Below are 17,948 nucleotides of genomic sequence, written 5' to 3'. Positions count from 1 at the left end.
TTTAAGTGTTTGAATTGAAACAAATATAATTCAAACAGGATTGTCTATGACAAATAGGCCTTCCCTGACAACGCATAGCTTAGATATGTGATTTTGCTTTGGAAACGTATTGTTACAAGTAACATTGTCTAAATAGTCTGATCTTTGTTCCTCGTGCCTTGTCCACAACATTGATTGATTTAACACAGTATTGTGTGCCATTGAGTGTCATAGCCATGCGCCATTGACCTAAGGTTTACACACAGAATTAAGACAGGTTGTACAGATTGCACTACTGAAACCCGAGGGGCACTCCTTGTCGCACAAACCTAGATCAATATTTCTGTTACTGTATCCTTGGACCATACTTACTTTAAAGAAGGGGAAGATTTTCTATCCCCTTTTGAGCAGAATAAGAAAGTCTTCCTTTGTAAGGTTAACTGGCGATGGTCTCCTGGCTGTTGCCTATGGATGTCAATCACTGAATCAGGACCTGTTGCCTGTTGATCTCAATTAGTAGGCAGCAGTGAAAACTATGTTCCCTCACTTCACTACTCTGGTTCAGCCACCAAAGAATTCACTTCGGGAGTGGAAGCAAGTCTTCCTCGATTCCGAGGGACTGCCTATGATGATGACTCTGGCCAGTTACATTCAATGATTCAGTGCATGGGTATAATGTAGAAGAGCCATAATATCAAGCAGCCCGATGACTGATTTGTTGCATAATTCCGTCTTACACAGAAATAAAGCTCTGCGATCACTCCAGGAAGCCATTAAATGCAATTATGAGCATTGGCAGATCTGGGAGAACTACATTCTTACCTGCATAGACGTTGGCGAGTTCAACGAAGCCATTAAGGCATACCATCGACTCATGGATTTAAAAGACAAGTACAAAGATGTCCAGGTGAGTCCTTCTGGTCTTCTTAAATTGTGTCTGCATTTTGCTTTCTGTTTTAGTCTACAATTTGAATACGACCCATCGATTGATAAAGTGAGGAGGTGTTTAAGTTGCTGGTCAGTGATTACTTTGTGCATGTCCTGATTTGCTCCTTGAACTCTAAGCAATGTTTCCTTTGACTATATATATTTTTAAAGGCTTTTACTGCTAAATAACACTCTTCTGCATGAAAATCAAAAAAGTTTCCAACCTGAAGTTTAACCTTGATGTGTGTTTAACTGACAGTTCAGAACAAGAAACTAGAATAAATGTTACTGACAGTCGGATGGTGCCAGCCACCCAGTGTTTATCAGTAGCGGAATTCCCTCCGGATAACAATGGTGTGTGCGTTTACACCAAGAAGAAATATTTTCTGTTAACTGGAGGATTCATCTCTAGATGTTTTCTCAGGTACTGAATAAAGGAAATTATATCTGTTGCACTTTATGAAGGGGCAAGTGCAGAAACCACAAATTTAGGATCTGAATGTGACTAATTGTCTTTCTCTTGTAAGAGTAGGATAATAAAAGTGTGGGTTATGAGGTAAACACTGGCTGAGTCATGCAGCTCCTCTGTAAAGGAGTTGCTAATGATACTTCCACTTTTCACATTTACTCATGCTTTCTGCACTTCTTGCACACACATCCTTGAACATTTCTTTAAAGCCTGGGAGCACTGAAGTGCCAGAAGTACCACAGAGGTTTTGCAGCCTATGACATCTACAAACCATTTCACTGTAAATTTCTCACTGTGACTGCTATGGGGTAAAATCAAAGAAATCCATCGCTTCCAAGTTTATTGAGCAGCTGTGCACACATCAGCTCGAATGTGGAGGGGATCATGGGATGTTGACTTTATGTTTTATTACCATGAAATTGTAGAAGCAATAAAATCGACTGCAATCCAAAAAAAACCCAAGAAATTATCAATAGAAACAGAAAATGCTGGAAATACTCAGCAAGTTCATCATCATCATAGGCAGTCCCTCGGAATCGACCCACTCTTAAAATGAGTCCTTAGGTGGCTGAACAGTCCAATACGAGAGCCACAGTCCCTGTCACAGGTGGGACAGATAGTCGTTGTGGGTAAGGGAGGGTGGGACAGGTTTGCCGCACACTACTTCCGCTGTCTGCACTTGATTTCTGCATGCTCTCGACGATAGTGCTCAGCGCCCTCCCAGATGCACTTTCTCCACTTAGGGCGGTCTTTGGCCAAAGACTCCCAGGTGCCAGTGGGGATGTTGCACTTTATCGGGGAGGCTTTGACGGTGTCCTTGTAATGTTTCCTCTGCCCACCTTTGGCGCGTTTGCCGTGAAGGAGTTCCGAGCAAGTTAGGCCGCATCTGTGGAGAGAGAAAGAGAGTTAACATTTCAGGATGGTGACCTTTCGTCAGAAGATCATTGACCTGAAACATTAACTCTCTCTCTCTCTCCACAGATGCTGCCTGACCTGCTGAGTATTTCCAGCATTCTCTGTTTCTGGCTCAGATTTACACCATCCGCAGTATTTTGATTTTGTTTGCGAAATTAGAAAATGGCTTAAGAACATAAAAACATACGAAATAGGAGCAGGAGTAGGTAATTTGGCCCCTCGAGCCTGCTCCGCCATTCAATAAGATCATGGCTGATCTGATCATGGACTCAGCTCCACTTCCCTGCCCACCCCCCATAACCCTTTACTCCCTTATCGCTCAAAAATCTGTCTATCTCCACCTTAAATATATTCAATGACCCAGCCTCCACAGCTCTCTGGAGCAGAGAATTCCACAGATTTACAACCCTCTGAGAAGAAATTCCTCCTCATCTCAGTTTTAATTGGGCACTCCCTTATTCTAAGACTATGTCCCCTAGTTTTAGTTTCCCCTATGAGTGGAAATATCCTCTCTGCATCTACCTTATCGAGCCCCCTCATTATCTTGTATGTCTCAATAAGATCACCTCTCATTCTTCTGAACTCCAATGAGTACTGGCCCAACCTGCTCAGCTTTCTTCATAAGCCAACCCCCCCATCTCAGGAATCAATCGTGAACCTTCTCTGAACAGCCTCCAATGCAAGTATTTCCCTCCTTAAATACGGAGACCAAAACTGTACGCAGTGCTCTAGGTGTGGCCTCACCAATACCCTGTACAGTTGTAGCAGGACTTCTCTGTTTTTACACTCTATCCCCCTTGCAATAAAGGCCAACATTCCATTTGCCTTCCTGATTACTTGCTGTACTTGTCTTACTTTTAATAAACTAGCGAAGGAAAGATGTGCATTTATTTAGCCCCCTATCACATTTCTCAGGAATGTCTGTGTTTCATGCAACTAGTTATTCTGAAGTGCAGTGACTGTTGTCATGTAGGTAAATGAAACACTGCTATATTTTGTATTGTAGTACAGGGGTGTGACTGCAGTCATCCAAGGGTTAATGCATGTTGTGCTGTTTCAGTGAACTTTAGGGAACCCGCTCATAAACTACTTGGCTATAAAGAGGCACTCCAGGCTACTTTGTAATGTCTGGTACATTGTGATTGTGAGCTGCACCCAGAAGCAGTTACTTGTCATACTTGGACCATTTTGTTGCACTTTTGTTTGAGCACAGCATCAATCTACGATCTACATTTCTATTGTCAATGCTATCTTGTTTTTTGTTTTGAATAATAAGAGTTTACAACCCTGGGACATTCATTCAATTCAATATAACAAAATGGAGAAAGTGGGTGGTAGGGTGGGTTAGGATGTTGCCCTTTGACCTCTGGGACTAAGGTTCAACCCTGGACCAAAACCTATTCTCTTCTGTTAGGTGTCATAGAAGTGGGAAAAATATTCCAGTTTGCTTCCCAGTCCTTGACATCCTTCTCCTTGGTTAGCACAAGAAATTAATCAAAATAATAAATTGTTCTCTGGTTAGATTATATTCAATCATTGAAACCAACCATCTTTTTGTTTTGCTTATAATTACACACTAATTAAAGAAATAACTTACTGCTTTTTTAATGCTTCAGCAAAAATTTATGTTAAATTTGTAAAATGAAACGTGCAGTCGGCATTAAATAATGGAAATGTGGATGTTAAATGACGAAAGGTGTTAAATAATAATCTATTTGGGTGCATCCAGTTAGATTGCAATCGTCTTTTTCAGCCCTATACATTCTTGTGCTCCTATTTAATGAAAACCAAGATGGGGTGAAACTTTGATGTTAGCGTTATCGCACAGAATGTTTTTTCTCGTTGCTGATGGTATGTACACAATCAAAAACAACACAAACACTGAACCCGTCAGAAAGGTCAGTCCTGAACAAACAGTGAACCGCTTGGAAAGCTCCTACAGGAGGCAACAGGTAGATGGTGAAGGCAAACAAAGAGCTGTTCTTCAGATAAAAGTAGAACTGTGGGAAGACATTACTGGAAAAAATAATAAATTGTTCTCTGGTTAGATTATATTCAATCATTGAAACCAACCATCTTTTTGTTTTGCTTATAATTACACACTAATTAAAGAAATAACTTACTGCTTTTGTAATGCTTCAGCAAAAATTTATGTTAAATTTGTAAAATGAAACGTGCAGTCGGTATTAAATAATGGAAATGTGGATGTTAAATGACGAAAGGTTTCAAAAAAAATAAACACCAAATAATGTGATGTTTGCCATCACCGTTAAGTAGCTGCACCACAGGTGCAATTGTAGCCTCCCTCTCAGACTTTGGCCTGAATTGTTCGGAACTCAAATGCATTTTAGTGTCTTTATTTTATCAACTGATCCTTACAGTTTCTGAAGTAATGTCTGACTTTTGGGCCAGGGGGTGGCGAGAGGGGGGAGCTTAGCTCATGTTTACCTCTGGCTTTGCATGTCTAGAAAATTTCTGGCACAGAGTCTATAGAAGCTAGGGATGAGCACAAGTCTGAGCCAGTGCAAGATATCAGCTTAATTTGGCTCGGCCTGATTCATCTTTTGTTATTTCTTGTTCAATGGCAGGATTCTTCAGTCTGAGTACAAAACAAAAATCCCCCTTTCCACCACCACCGTAAGTTGTCCAGGGAGAGAAACATTCTCACAAAGCGCCGCTTATTAACTAAATTAATTTCTCCCTGTGCATTTTATTTTGTAACGCACCACATTACACACGCTTATAAAGTAGCGCATGTAAGCATTTATGCAAACAAGTTAACTTGCGCACTAAAAATCGCCCACACAGAGGAAATTGAGCCCATTAGAGTGATTTCAGGTCTCTGCTCGGAACTCCATTTGATAGGCTGCGAGCAGTTTGAACCCAGGTCACTTTACTTATGCCTGTGCAAACAAGGAAGCAAAGTCCAGAAGAACGGGAGTAGAAGTATCCTGGGCTGCTCCTTAATACAGTACAAAATGTGACATTTGACCCCCGAATCGGGCAAAAACGGATTTGTAGGCACATGTTCCACTGCTGCCTCCACATCCCGTTGGCGTTGTACGCACGTTGACTTTTATTCACCGGTGTCCAAATGCCAATTCAGTTTTTAATGCCAGCTAACATTAGAAAGGTTTAAGACATTGCAGAGGTTCCCAGGCAGACCAAACTGATTCAGGAACGAACGGCCATTTTACGGCAGTGATGGTTGTAGCACAGCTGGTGGCCGCAAGCCATATGCCCTGAATTTGAATTGCGTGATATCACAGTAGCGTTCTGCCACCTGCTTTGGCGTCCATGTGAAGCCTAAACTTCTTTGGATGTCTTGGCAACGGCACAAGATGTGTAGTATGACTGATGTAGAAATCTCCAATTACTAGGTTAAACTGACTCCTCTGCTTCTTGTGTCTTTGTGGACGAACTTTCTTTTTGTTGGTATTTCATTGACCTTTTGCACTGTCCGCCGGAGGTCACAATTGTTCAGCACCATTAATGGAATGTCATGATTTTTGTACTGGCACTTTTACAACCTGTTCTCTCTCTGACCTTTGCTTAACAAAACACAGTGTGGTCAGAGTAAATACTGGCTGAGAAAGAAATGCTATTGAGTTTTAAGTATCGGTGTGAGGCACTGGGAACGGCTGGTGTGAAAACTAAAAGAAGGCACAGGGCAGAGGCAGAAAGTGAAGGATTAAAGCAATAGAGCAAGAACATGCAGACTGAAATATCTGTCGTTATTCGAAGGATTTACTCGATGTTGTAGAAAGATGAATATATATTATAAATTTACCCATGGCACACTTCAAATTAAGTCAGTGGATCTGCAGTTTTACAAGGATAAATATATGAGCATTGGTTGGAATGAAGGTGTGTATCCCTTTAAGCCTGGAAGATGTAATTTATTTATCTGTGGTCTCTTCCAGAAGTTAGGAAGTGAATCACATGGGAAAAATGCCCCAATCAGGTGTAGTAGAATAAATCTGCCCGTCTTGCAGTAAGTTTGGATTGATCAGAATGGGACTGAACTTGCTGCCCCTACGGACGTGTACGAAGTGCACACGCTCTTGTAGGGGCTGCACAAGTTCCTGGTTTTCGTCATGTGCTGCGCATGCACTAAAACCCGGAACTTGCGATCTGTCAGGAATTCTCTTGACAGATCGTATGAATCCGAAGGAAATGGACCACCACGGGCGGAGAGTTGGGCCCAACTTCTGCCCAGTGAATGCTCGTGAAATTCTTACGCCTGGTAAAAAAACATAAACATCATATTTTTTCATTTATTTATACATTAAAAACCCTGTGCAATAAGGTAAGTTTATTTTTAGCTCTGTTAAAACATGTACATTGTTTTTATTATATTTTTGTTTTAAATATTTAATTAAATGCCATTTTAATTCTTTTTAAATATGTAATGTTTTAAAAATTTATTTGATGTGCAAGAGGTATTTTTTATGTGATCCCTATTCATACTTATGGGAGTTCCGTACGTACGAGTGAGGAGTAGTATGAGTGAGGATTCCCTTCTTTGATTGGTTGGGAGGGTCCACATGATTCCAGGGGCGCTTGCGAACCGCATGCATCCCTGGGATATGTGGGCCTCTATGCAGGCCTACGCGTAGAGGCCCAGGACCACATGTGGCCGAACCTCTGGACCACCAGGTAAATTCATCAATTTTTTGCAGATCGGAGGCATCTGTCCGTAGGAAGCGTAGCATGCCCATGCACATTTCCTGTCTCATACGCTGACATCACATTGTCTGAGTATTGGAAAATTTTATACAAATTAGCTTATCTCAAAAAATTCTGTAGTGATGACTCCAGCAGGAGACTGGCAGAAGCTCTGGGTAATGGAAGACTTGATTTCACCAAGCCTTCACCGTGCCCAGAGTTTTCTGATTTGCCTTATCCGCAGTGGAGGGGCGGGGCGGGGGGTGGGGTGGGGGGTGGTGCAGACCCAAGGGCGGATCTTCGAGTATCATGTGTGTTGACACATTCCAATCACCATACTGGTGATTTTAGGCCCCAATAGTGGGTTCTAGGCCACGTATGTGGTCTTGACTCCCAAAGAAAGCCCTCAATTTGTTTTTTTTGAAAAGCATATCAGCCCCATACTGAGGGGGCCAAGAATGGCATGGTCAAGATCAAGGAGGACCTTAGCAAACCACCCCTCAATCTCCACACCAATTGTGAGTTTGCTAAAGTAACGCCATTGCGATTGCCACTGCTACTTAGACTGTTAAAGACCAGCGCTAGTGGGCTTTCTAGTATAAATACCTATTGCTATTTCATCTTCCTTTTTAATTCCACTGTATTTCTATACTGGGACTACACACTATAGAAACAGAACAAAATACATGAACCGAGGTTTCAAGGCAGGACTAAGTGGCAGCAGATTGATTTTAGCACAAGAAACAACAACAATTTTGATAGGTCCTTACTACACAGTATAAATGCACCCGAGGCCCATGCTTGAGAGAAGGTCAGTCTGTGACCTGTCCTTTATTCCTTAGCACTCCAAGTGATGAAGGTGGGTGGAGCTTCCCCTTTTGTACCTGAAGGCCCAGGTTAGGAGTGTCTCCCACCTAGTGGTCACTGTTCTCACAGTGTACAACTTGGGTCAGATTATACATGGGTTACAATGCTGGTTGAATACATGACATCACCTCCCCCCCCAAAGTCTTATTGGGATCACAGGTTGAGTCTCTCTGATGGTTTACACTCTCTTGTAGAGCGTCTGAGTTGGGGCTCCAGTTGTTGGGTGCTGGCCTGAGTGTCTGCTGTTTGCGGTGCCTCAGGCCTATCCGGACTGCCCACAGTGATTGGGCTCTCCTCCCTTTGGTTCCGGTGTTCGGTCACCTGCGGTGGAATGAACTCTATATCGTGTTCTTCCTCTGCTTCTTCTATGGGGTTGCTGAACCTCCTTTTTGTTTGATCCATGTGTTTGCGGCAGATTTGTCGATTGATGGTGGCCTTGTAATCGCCACATATCCTGACCGACCCATCCGCCTTGAGCACCGGCACAATCGGGCTCGCCCAGTCACTAAATTCGACTGGCGAGATGATGCCTTCCCTCAGCAGGCGGTCCAATTCGCCTTCTATCTTTTCCCGCATCATGTACGGCAACGCTCTGGCCTTGTGGTGTACTGGCCTGGCGTCCGGGTTTATGTGAATCACTACCTTGGCCCCCATGAAAGTGCCGATGCCGGGTTGAAATAGTGAGTTAAATTTGTCCAGGATCTGTGAGCATGATACTCGCTCCACAGAGGAAATTGCATTGACATCGCCCCATTTCCAGTTCATGACAGCAAGCCAACTCCTCCCCAGTAGTGCGGGACCGTCCCCTGGGACAATCCAGAGTGGCAACCTGTTCTCCGAATCTTTGTGGGTCATGACTACCGTGGCACTGCCTAGCACCGGAATGATCTGCTTTGTGTAAGTCCGTAGCTGTGCGTCAATCGGCGATAATTTTGGCCTCCTGGCCTTGGACGCCCACAAATTTTCGAACTGTTTGATACTCATCAGAGACTGGCTGGCCCCCGTGTCGAGCTCCATTGATACTGGGATGCCATTGAGGAGCACTTTCATCATTATCGGTGGCGTCCTGGTGTATGAACTGTATATGTGCTCCACATGAACTCGCTGAACTTCAGCTTCCAGCAATTTCCCCCAGCGTTCATTTCTGCAATTTCTACAGGTATTTTGTTGGAGTGTGTGCCTCCACGCCTCCAACATGAGCTGCTGTTGGAAACAAACGGCCCCTTGCCAGTCGATCGTCCCTGACCGCCCCTGTGACTGTCCTTGAGTGCGCCATTAACAGGTGTTGATGGCCTCATTACTGGCTGCATTGTCCCTTGCAATGGCGTGAATCGCTGTTCAGCTTGCCATTGTCTCTGTCGAACTCCCCCTCTGGGCTCGACTACATGTTGGGGCATGCCCGACTGCCCTTGTCTGCCTGGAGAACTGTGTGCTGCTTTAACAATGTTGAATCTCTGTCCCAACTATTCCTTAACACAGTACCTCTCGTCTGTTTTGCTAGTGGCCATGCTCGCGTGGTTTAAATCCCAGTTTCTCGTCGCCATTGATATGCCCTTACTATACAGTATAAATGCACCCGAGGCCCATGCTTGAGAGAAGGTCAGTCTGTGACCTGTCCTTTATTCCTTAGCACTCCAAGTGATGAAGGTGGGTGGAGCTTCCCCTTTTGTACCTGAAGGCCCAGGTTAGGAGTGTCTCCCACCTAGTGGTCATTGTTCTCACAGTGTACAACTTAGGTCAGATTATACATGGGTTACAATGCTGGTTGAATACATGACAAATTTGTATTTATATAGCACCTTTAATGCACTGAAATGTCCCACAGGAGTACTTTGAGACAAAAAAATTGACACTGAGTCGCATAAGTAGAACTTAGCGCAGGTGACCAAAAGGTCGTTCAAAGAAGTAGATTTTAAGGAGTGTCTTGAAGGAGGAAAGAGAGGCAGAGTGGTTTAGGCAGGGAATTCCAGAGGCTTAGGGCCTAGGCAACAGAAGGCACGGCCACCAATGGTTGAGCGATTATAATCAGGGCTGCTCAAGAGGGCAGAATTAGAGGAGCGCAGACATCTTGGGGGGTGGGTGGGCGGGGGGGCGGCATGAGACTGGAGGAGATTACGGATATAGGGAGGGGCGAGGCCATGGAGAGATTTGAAAATAAAGATGAGAATTTTGAAATTGAGGCATTGCTTAACCAGAAGCCAATGTCGGTCAGCGAGTACAGGGGTGATGGGTGAGCGGGATTTGGTGCGAGTTAGGACACAGGGTGCCGAGTTTTGGATGATCTCTAGTTTACGTAGGTCGAAAGAAAGCAAGGTAATGAGAGGGGGAAAAAAAAGAACAAATTCTGCTGCCTAAGCTTGCCAACATTTTGTACAGTTGCTAACCACATGTATCAAACCGGAGAAACTAGACGTTCACTCTAAATATCTGCGATAAAGATAAAGCGTATATCTTGTGAGTGTAGTTTTGCCAGCTTAGATCATTCAAGATGTATTCCTGTTTACATCTTTCAGTAATTTACTGCCAGATATAAATAAACAGACAAACAAATGAGGTTGAAATTCCCACAGAAATCAACAAGCAAAATGAATTCTTAATTATCCATTGGCCGCTCTGCTCCCGATCCACTGCTGTGCTTGCTGTGGGGTACTCTAATCAGTTTCCAGCAAATTGTGGCATAACTTCACCTTTGGAGGTTCGGGGAGCACAGGTTCGGGGAGCACTAAATTACGAGGTTCTTCGCCAATACAGAAACATAGAAAATAGGTGCAGGAGTAGGCCATTCAGCCCTTCGAGCCTCCACCACCAGTCAATATGATCATGGCTGATCATTTTTGCAACTTTAGTACCCCATTCCTGCTTTCTCTCCATACCCTTTGATCCCTTTAGCTGTAAGTGACACATCTAACTCCCTTTTGAATATATCTAACAATTTGGTCTCAACAACTTTCTGTGGTAGAGAATTCCACAGGTTCACAATTCTCTGAGTGAAGAAGTTTCTCCTCATCTCAGTCCTAAATGGCTTACCCCTTACCCTAAGACTGTGACCTCTGGTTCTGGACTTCCCCAACATCGGGAACATTCTTCCTGCATCGAACCTGTCCAATCCCGTCAGAATTTTAAATGTTTCAATGAGATCCCCTCTCATCTTTCCAAACTCCAGTGAATACAGGCCCAGTCGATCCAGTCTCTCCTCATATGTCAGTCCAGCCATCCCGGGAATCAGTCTGGTGAACCTTCGCTGCACTCCCTCAATAGCAAGAACGTCCTTCCTCAGATTGGGAGACCAAAACTGAACACAATATTCCAGGTGAGGCCTCACCAAGGCCCTGTACAACTGCAATAAGACATCCCTGCTTCTATACTCAAAACCCCTAGTTATGAAGGACAACATACCATTTGCCTTCTTCACCGCCTGCTGTACCTGCATGCCAACTTTCAATGACTGATGTACCAGGTCTCGTAGCACCACCTCTTTTCCTAATCTGCCGCCATTCAGATAATATTCTGCCTTCATGTTTTTGTCCCCAAAGTGGATAACCTCACATTTATCCACACGATACTGCATCTGCCATGTATTTGCTCACTCACCGAACCTGTCCAAGTCAACCTGCAGCCTCTTAGCGTCCTCCTCACAGCTCACACCGCCACCCAGTTTAGTGTCATCCACAAACTTGGAGATATTACACTCAATTCCTTCATCGAAATCATTAATGTATATTGTAAATAGCTGGGGTCCCAGCACTGAGCCCTGCGGCACCCACTAGTCACTGCCTGCCATTCTGAAAAGGACCCGTTTATCCCAACTCTCTGCTTCCTGTCTGCCAACCAGTTTTCTATCCACGTCAGTACTTTACCCCCAATACCATGTGCTTTAATTGTGCACATCAATATCTTGTGTGGGACCTTGTCAAAAGCCTTTTGAAAGTCCAAATACACCACATCCATTGTGTTGTCCCTTGTCCACTCTACTGGTTACATCCTCAAAATATTCTAGAAGATTTGTCAAGCATGTTTTCCCTTTCATAAATCCATGTTGATTTTGGACCGATCCTGTCACTGTTTTCCAAATGCGCTGTTATTTCATCTTTAATAATTAATTCCAACATTTTCCCCACTACTGATGTCAGGCTAACCGGTCTATAATTACCCATTTTCTCTCCCTCCTTTTTTAAAAAGTGGTGTTACATTCGCTACCCTCCAGTCCATAGGAACTGATCGAGTCGATAGACTGTTGAAAAATGATCACCAATGCATCCACTATTTCCAGGGCCACTTCCTTAAGTACTCTGGGATGCAGACTATCAGGCCCTGGGGATTTATCGGCCTTCAATCCCATCAATTTCCCTAACACAATTTCCTGCCTAATAAGGATATCCTTCATTTCCTCTTTCTCACTAGACCCTCGGTCCCCTAGTACTTCTGGAAAGTTATTTGTGTCTTCCTTCGTGAACACATAACCAAAGTATTTGTTCAACTGGTCTGCCATTTCTTTGTTCCCCATTATAAATTCACGTGAATCTGACTGTAAGGGACCTACGTTTGTCTTTACTAATCTTTTTCTCTTCACATATCTATAGAAGCTTTTGCAGTCAGTTTTTATGTTCCCGGCATGCTTCCTCTCATTCTCTATTTTCCCCCTCCAAATTAAACCCTGATTAGCAATCTTGTTGTGCGAGGCACCTTGGGGAAGAGTGACTATAATATGGTAGAATTCCTTATTAAGATGGAGAGTGACACAGTTAATTCACACACTCGGTTCCTGAACTTAAGGAAAGGTAACTTCGATGGTTTGAGGCGTGAATTGGCTAGAATAGACGGGCAAATGATACTTAGAGGGTTGACGGTGGATAGGCAATGGCAAACATTTAAAGATCACATGGCTGAACTTCAATAATTGTACATCCCTGTCTGGAGTAAAAATAAAACTGGGAAGGTGGCTCAACCGTGGCTAACAAGGGAAATTAAGGATAGTGTTAAATCCAAGGAAGAGGCATATAAATTGGCCAGAAAAAGCAGCAAACCTGAGGACTGGGAGAAATTTAGAATTCAGCAGAAGAGGACAAAGGGTTTAATTAGGAGGGGGGGAAATAGAGTATGAGAGGAAACTTGCCGGGAACATAAAAACTGACTGCAAAAGCTTCTATAGATATGTGAAAAGAAAAAGATTAGTGAATACAAACGTAGGTCCCTTGCAGTCAGATTCAGGTGAATTTATAATGGGGAACAAAGAAATGGCAGACCAGTTGAACAAATACTTTGGTTCTGTCTTCACAAAGGAACACACAAATAACCTTCTGGAAGTACTAGGGGACCGAGGGTCTAGTGAGAAGAAGGAACTAAAGGATACCCTTATTTGGCGGGATATTGTGTTAGGGAAATTGATGGGATTGAAACATCAAAACATGAAAAATAGGTGCAGGAGCAGGCCATTCGGCCCTTCGCGCCTGCACCACCATTCAATATGATCATGGCTGATCATGCAACTTCAGTACCCCATTCCTGCTTTCTCTCCAAACTGCTTGATCCCTTTAGCCGTAAGGGCCACATCTAACTCCCTCTTGAATATATCTAACGAACTGGCCTCAACAACTTTCTGTGGTAGAGAATTCCACAGGTTCACAACTCTCTGAGTGAAGAAGTTTCTCCTCATCTCGATCCTAAATGGCTTCCCCCTTATCCTTAGACTGTGACCCCTGGTTCTGGACTTCCCCAACATCAGGAACATTCTTCCTGCATCTAACCTGTCCAATCCCTTCAGAATTTTATATGTTTCTATGAGATCACCTCTCATTCTTCCCACTTCCAGTAAATATAAGCCTAGTCGATCCAGTCTTTCTTCATATGTCAGTCCTGCAATCTAGGAATCAGTCTGGTGAACCTTCGTTGCACTCCCTCAATAGCAAGAATGTCCTTCCTCAGATTAGGAGACCAAAACTGTACACAATATTCAAGGTATGGCCTCACCAAGGCCCTATATAACTGCAGTAAGACCTCCCTGCTCCTATACTAAAATCTTCTCACTATGAAGGCCAACATGCTATTTGCCGCCTTCACCGCCTGCTGTACCTGCATGCCAACTTTCAATGACTGATGTACCATGACACCCAGGACTCGTTGCACCTCCCCTTTTCCTAATCTGTCACCATTCAGATAATATTCTGCCTCCCTGTTTTTGCCACCAAAGCGGATAACCTCACATTTATCTACATTATACTGCATCTGCTATGCATTTGCCCACTCACCTAACCTGTCCAAGTCACCCTGCAGCCTCTTAGCATCCTCCTCACAGCTCACACTGCCACCCAGCTTAGTGTCATCTGCAAACTTGGAGATATTACATTCAATTCCTTTGTCCAAATCATTAATGTATATTGTAAATAGCTGGGGGCCCAGCACTGAACCTTGCGGTAACCCACTAGTCATTGCCTGCAAGGCCGATAAATCCCTGGGGCCTGATAGTCTGCATCCCAGAGTATTTAAAGAAGTGGCACTCGAAATAGTGGATGCATTGGTGATCATTTCCAACAGTCTATCGACTCTGGATTAGTTCCTATGGACTGGAGGGTAGCTAATGTAACACCACTTTTTTAAAAAAGGAGGGAGAGAGAAAACGGGTAATTATAGACCGGTTAGCCTGACATCAGTAGTGGGGAAAATGTTGGAATTAATTATTAAATTAAGCAGCGTCGGAGGTGCGTAGAGAGGCCTATAAAAGGCCGCGAGGTCGGGCGGTGCGTCGCTGAGTCGGGAGCAGCGTAGGAGGTGCGTGGAGAGGTGAGCTTGTGCAGCTACAGGGAGAAGGCAAAAAAGAAGCAGAAAGAAATAGAAAGGTGACGTCACAGCCAAGGGGGTAAGTGATTGGCTGGTGATTGGTGAATAGTTTTTCTTTTTTCTCTTCTAGAACAGCGAGTAAACTTTAGCATTGTTGTTGCCAATTTAAGTGTATCTAAGGGTTAAGTCATGGCAGGAGTGCTCGGTCACGTGATATGCTCCTCCTGTACCATGTGGGAACTCGGGGACACTTCAAGAGGAATTTGAATCCCTCCCTCTTGCACCATTCCTCAAACCACGTTTTCATCTTAACTATCCTGCCATTTCTAATCTGACTAGCACGTGGCACTGGTAGCAATCCTGAGATTACTACCTTTGAGGTCCCACTTTTTAATTTAACTTCTAGCTCCTTAAATTCATCTTGTAGGACCTCATCCCGCTTTTTACGTATATCATTGGTACCTATATGCACCACGACAACTGGCTGTTCACCCTCCCCCTCCAGAATGCCCTGCAGCCGCTCCGAGACATCCTTGACCCTTGCACCAGGGAGGCAATATACCATCCCGGAGTCTCAATTGCGGCCACAGAAACGCCTATCTATTCCCCTTAGAATAGAATCCCCTACCACTATAGCTATCCCACTCTTTTTGCTGCCCTCCTGTGCAGCAGAGCCACCCATGGTGCCATGAACTTGGCTGCTGCTGCCTTCCCCTGATGAGCCATTTCCCCCAACAGTACCCAAAACGGTATATCTGTTTTGGAGTGAGATGACCGCAGGGGACCCCTGCACTACCTTCCTTCAACTGCTCTTCCTGCTGGTCACCCATTCCCTATCTGCCTATGTAACCTTTACCTGCGGTGTGACCAACTCACTAAGTGTGCTATTCACGACATCCTCAGCATCGCGGATGCTCCAGAGTGAATCCATGCGCAGCTCCAGTGCCACAATGTGGTCTGTCAGGAGCTGCAGCTGGACACACTCCCTGCACACATAGTAGTCGGACATTGGAAGCGTCCCTGATTTCCCACATAGCACAGGAGGAGCATGTCACGGGTCTGGGCTCTCCTGCCATGACTTAACCCTTAAATTAACTTGATTTGGCAACAATGCCAAAGGTTACCTACTGATAAGAAAAGAAAATGACATCAAAAATGATTAAATACTCACCAATCCACCAGCCAATCACTTACCCGCTTGGCTGTGATGTCACACTTTGATTTCTTATTACTTCTTTGATTTCTGTTGTCCCTGCACCAGTTGGCCTCCTCTGACGATCGCTCCCGACAGCCGCTGCTCCTGGCCTTTTATAGGCCTCGATCCTTGACCTCCCACTGCTCCCGACTGCTGCTCAGACTGCCCGAACTCCTGGCCTTTTATAGGCCTCGATCCTCGACCTCCCGCTGCTCCCGACTGCCCGAAGTCGCCCTACAGGCGTGGTGCCGGAGGACTGCTAACGTTGTACCTGAGAGTCCGCACATCCGGGTCCTCGAGATCAGTTTCCACCTATCGCCATTGCTGCGCATTCCGGGCCTTGTGGCACACATACAACAGTCTTTATGGAAGAAAAAGGGAAAGAAAGACAGTTATTCCACGCTGGTGCTTCTAACCTGGAGCTGGAAGCATTTGCCAATCTCAGTCCCTGTCAAATAATTAAACTCCAATTGCCCCGAGGTTCGTTTTCCTTAAAAACAAGTTATAAGGCTCAACTTTCCCCGGTGAATTGTGCCGTTGTTTTTGGCGCGTGCCGCTTTTTTTGGCCTAAGTTTAAAAAAAATACAAGTTTCTCCAATTAATGTGCGCCAACACAACTCAGTTAGTTACGATTCTTTTTAGGTTTTTTTTGTGTGTCATTGGGGGCATAACCTGCCACCTGTGCCAATTCTGGCCAGTTAAGCAAGTTTGGTCAGCTCCGATTTACTCCAGTTCTTCTTAGGGCGGCGAATGTGGCCTCTGTGGAAAAACCTTCTGGTGAGTTAAGAAATTCTGCGCAGTTAGTAAATCAGCGCAGTAGTTGCCCGGACAGTAGCAGCAGAGAGGTGGGAGAGGGGAGGGGGGGAAGCCTTTCGGGCATAGTTAGGTGCGGGGACCGGGAGGGAGGCAGCCATTCGGCCAGGGATAGGTGCGGGGGGAGGCCACTCAGCCAGGGATAGGTGCGGGGACCAGGAAGGGGGAGGCTACTCGACCAGGGATAGGTGCGGGGAGGGGGGAGGCCAGTCGGCCAAGGATAAGAGTGGGGACCAGGAGGGAGGTGGCCATTTGGCCTGGAATAGGTGCAGGAATCGGGACTGGCACATGGAGACCCTTCGGCCTGGGATAGGAACGGGGACCGGCATTGGGGGGGGGGAATAGACTTTTGTCATTACACTTTAATAATTTAATGGAGGTAAGTTGCTGCAATGTTTAATGTGCTTGGTAAGTTGCTGCAATGTGCCTCTGCAGGTTGCTGTGAGCTGGCTGTATGTTTCACTTTCCAGCCTCAGCCCGCATTGTGTCCCTGGTTACCGCGGCAACCCGATCTTTTTGGCGCAGATCAAGACTCCATCCCCAAAACTAAACGATAGGCTAGGCGGTGCCAAAATGAAGAATTCAAACAGGGAAACTTGGATGATTTTTTTTGCCGTACTTGGGGCCCCAAAAAAAGGGCGTAACTCTTCAAGTATGCCAAAAAAACAGCTTTGGGGAAAATTGAGCCCGTAGTCTTTGTGCCCACAAAGAGATACAAATCCTCCTCCTCCACATGTATTGTGCATTCCATGCTCTTATAAAGCAGCATTTCCTCCATTGTACTGTGAGCGATGGAATGGGAGGTGGACGGTTTCTAAAAAACTCATAAATTCCAAGTAGCAATAGATTTAGTGTCCACTGCTGTAATATATTTTACACTAGTACCTTTACAGAATGTCAATCCTTTGGAGGCTAGATAAATGGAAATATTGTCCCAGCCATAAAATTCCATTGCTCTGTTACCTAGAAATACTTAATCCAAAGTAGAGCATTCCAAGGTAAATTAGCTTTCCATTTATGCTACTTCTGTGTTCAGTAAGTGGAGAGGCAAAATTGTATACATTTACAGTTAATGGCTAAGTGTGATTATCTGGAAATTTTGGTACATTTGTCCTTCAGTGTGCCAACCTAATCAAAAGATGTGCTAGTTCTGTGTAGAACTTGGCATCGCCTGGCTTTGCTTGTTAGTATCTGGTAGTGGTCTCTGTAATCTGCACACAGCTCGAAGATCAAAGCACCAATACACTCCAGCAGCATGTGTTGTCCTTGGAAATTCTGATTAATAAAAGGAAGAAAGTGTCGAAGAACCAAAGTAAAATATTCTTTCCGTGTCTTGTGAAT

The 17,948-nt window shown here is 44.6% G+C and overlaps 1 protein-coding gene across 2 annotated transcripts in view; it reads left to right on the top strand.

Annotated features, from left to right (window-relative positions):
• The window catches only part of ttc27 (tetratricopeptide repeat domain 27), a 282,247-nt gene that overhangs the window by 208,232 nt on the left and 56,067 nt on the right, over window positions 1-17,948 (top strand). The window contains exons 16-17 of one of the 2 annotated variants that reach the window (XR_011595000.1): window positions 721-886; window positions 1,166-1,330. Coding sequence is in view for 1 of the 2 variants with exons in the window: in XM_070889258.1 (XP_070745359.1) it covers window positions 721-886 (166 nt within the window). In the remaining variant the exon portion in view is untranslated. The remainder of the gene's footprint in view (window positions 1-720; window positions 887-1,165; window positions 1,331-17,948) is intronic. The other variant, XM_070889258.1, reaches the window with a different exon arrangement.

Source organism: Pristiophorus japonicus, chromosome 9, assembly GCF_044704955.1.
Source record: "Pristiophorus japonicus isolate sPriJap1 chromosome 9, sPriJap1.hap1, whole genome shotgun sequence".
NCBI lineage: Eukaryota > Metazoa > Chordata > Chondrichthyes > Pristiophoridae > Pristiophorus > Pristiophorus japonicus.
Note: the sequence above shows the minus strand (reverse complement) of the source record. Positions and strands in the feature narration are given on the sequence as shown.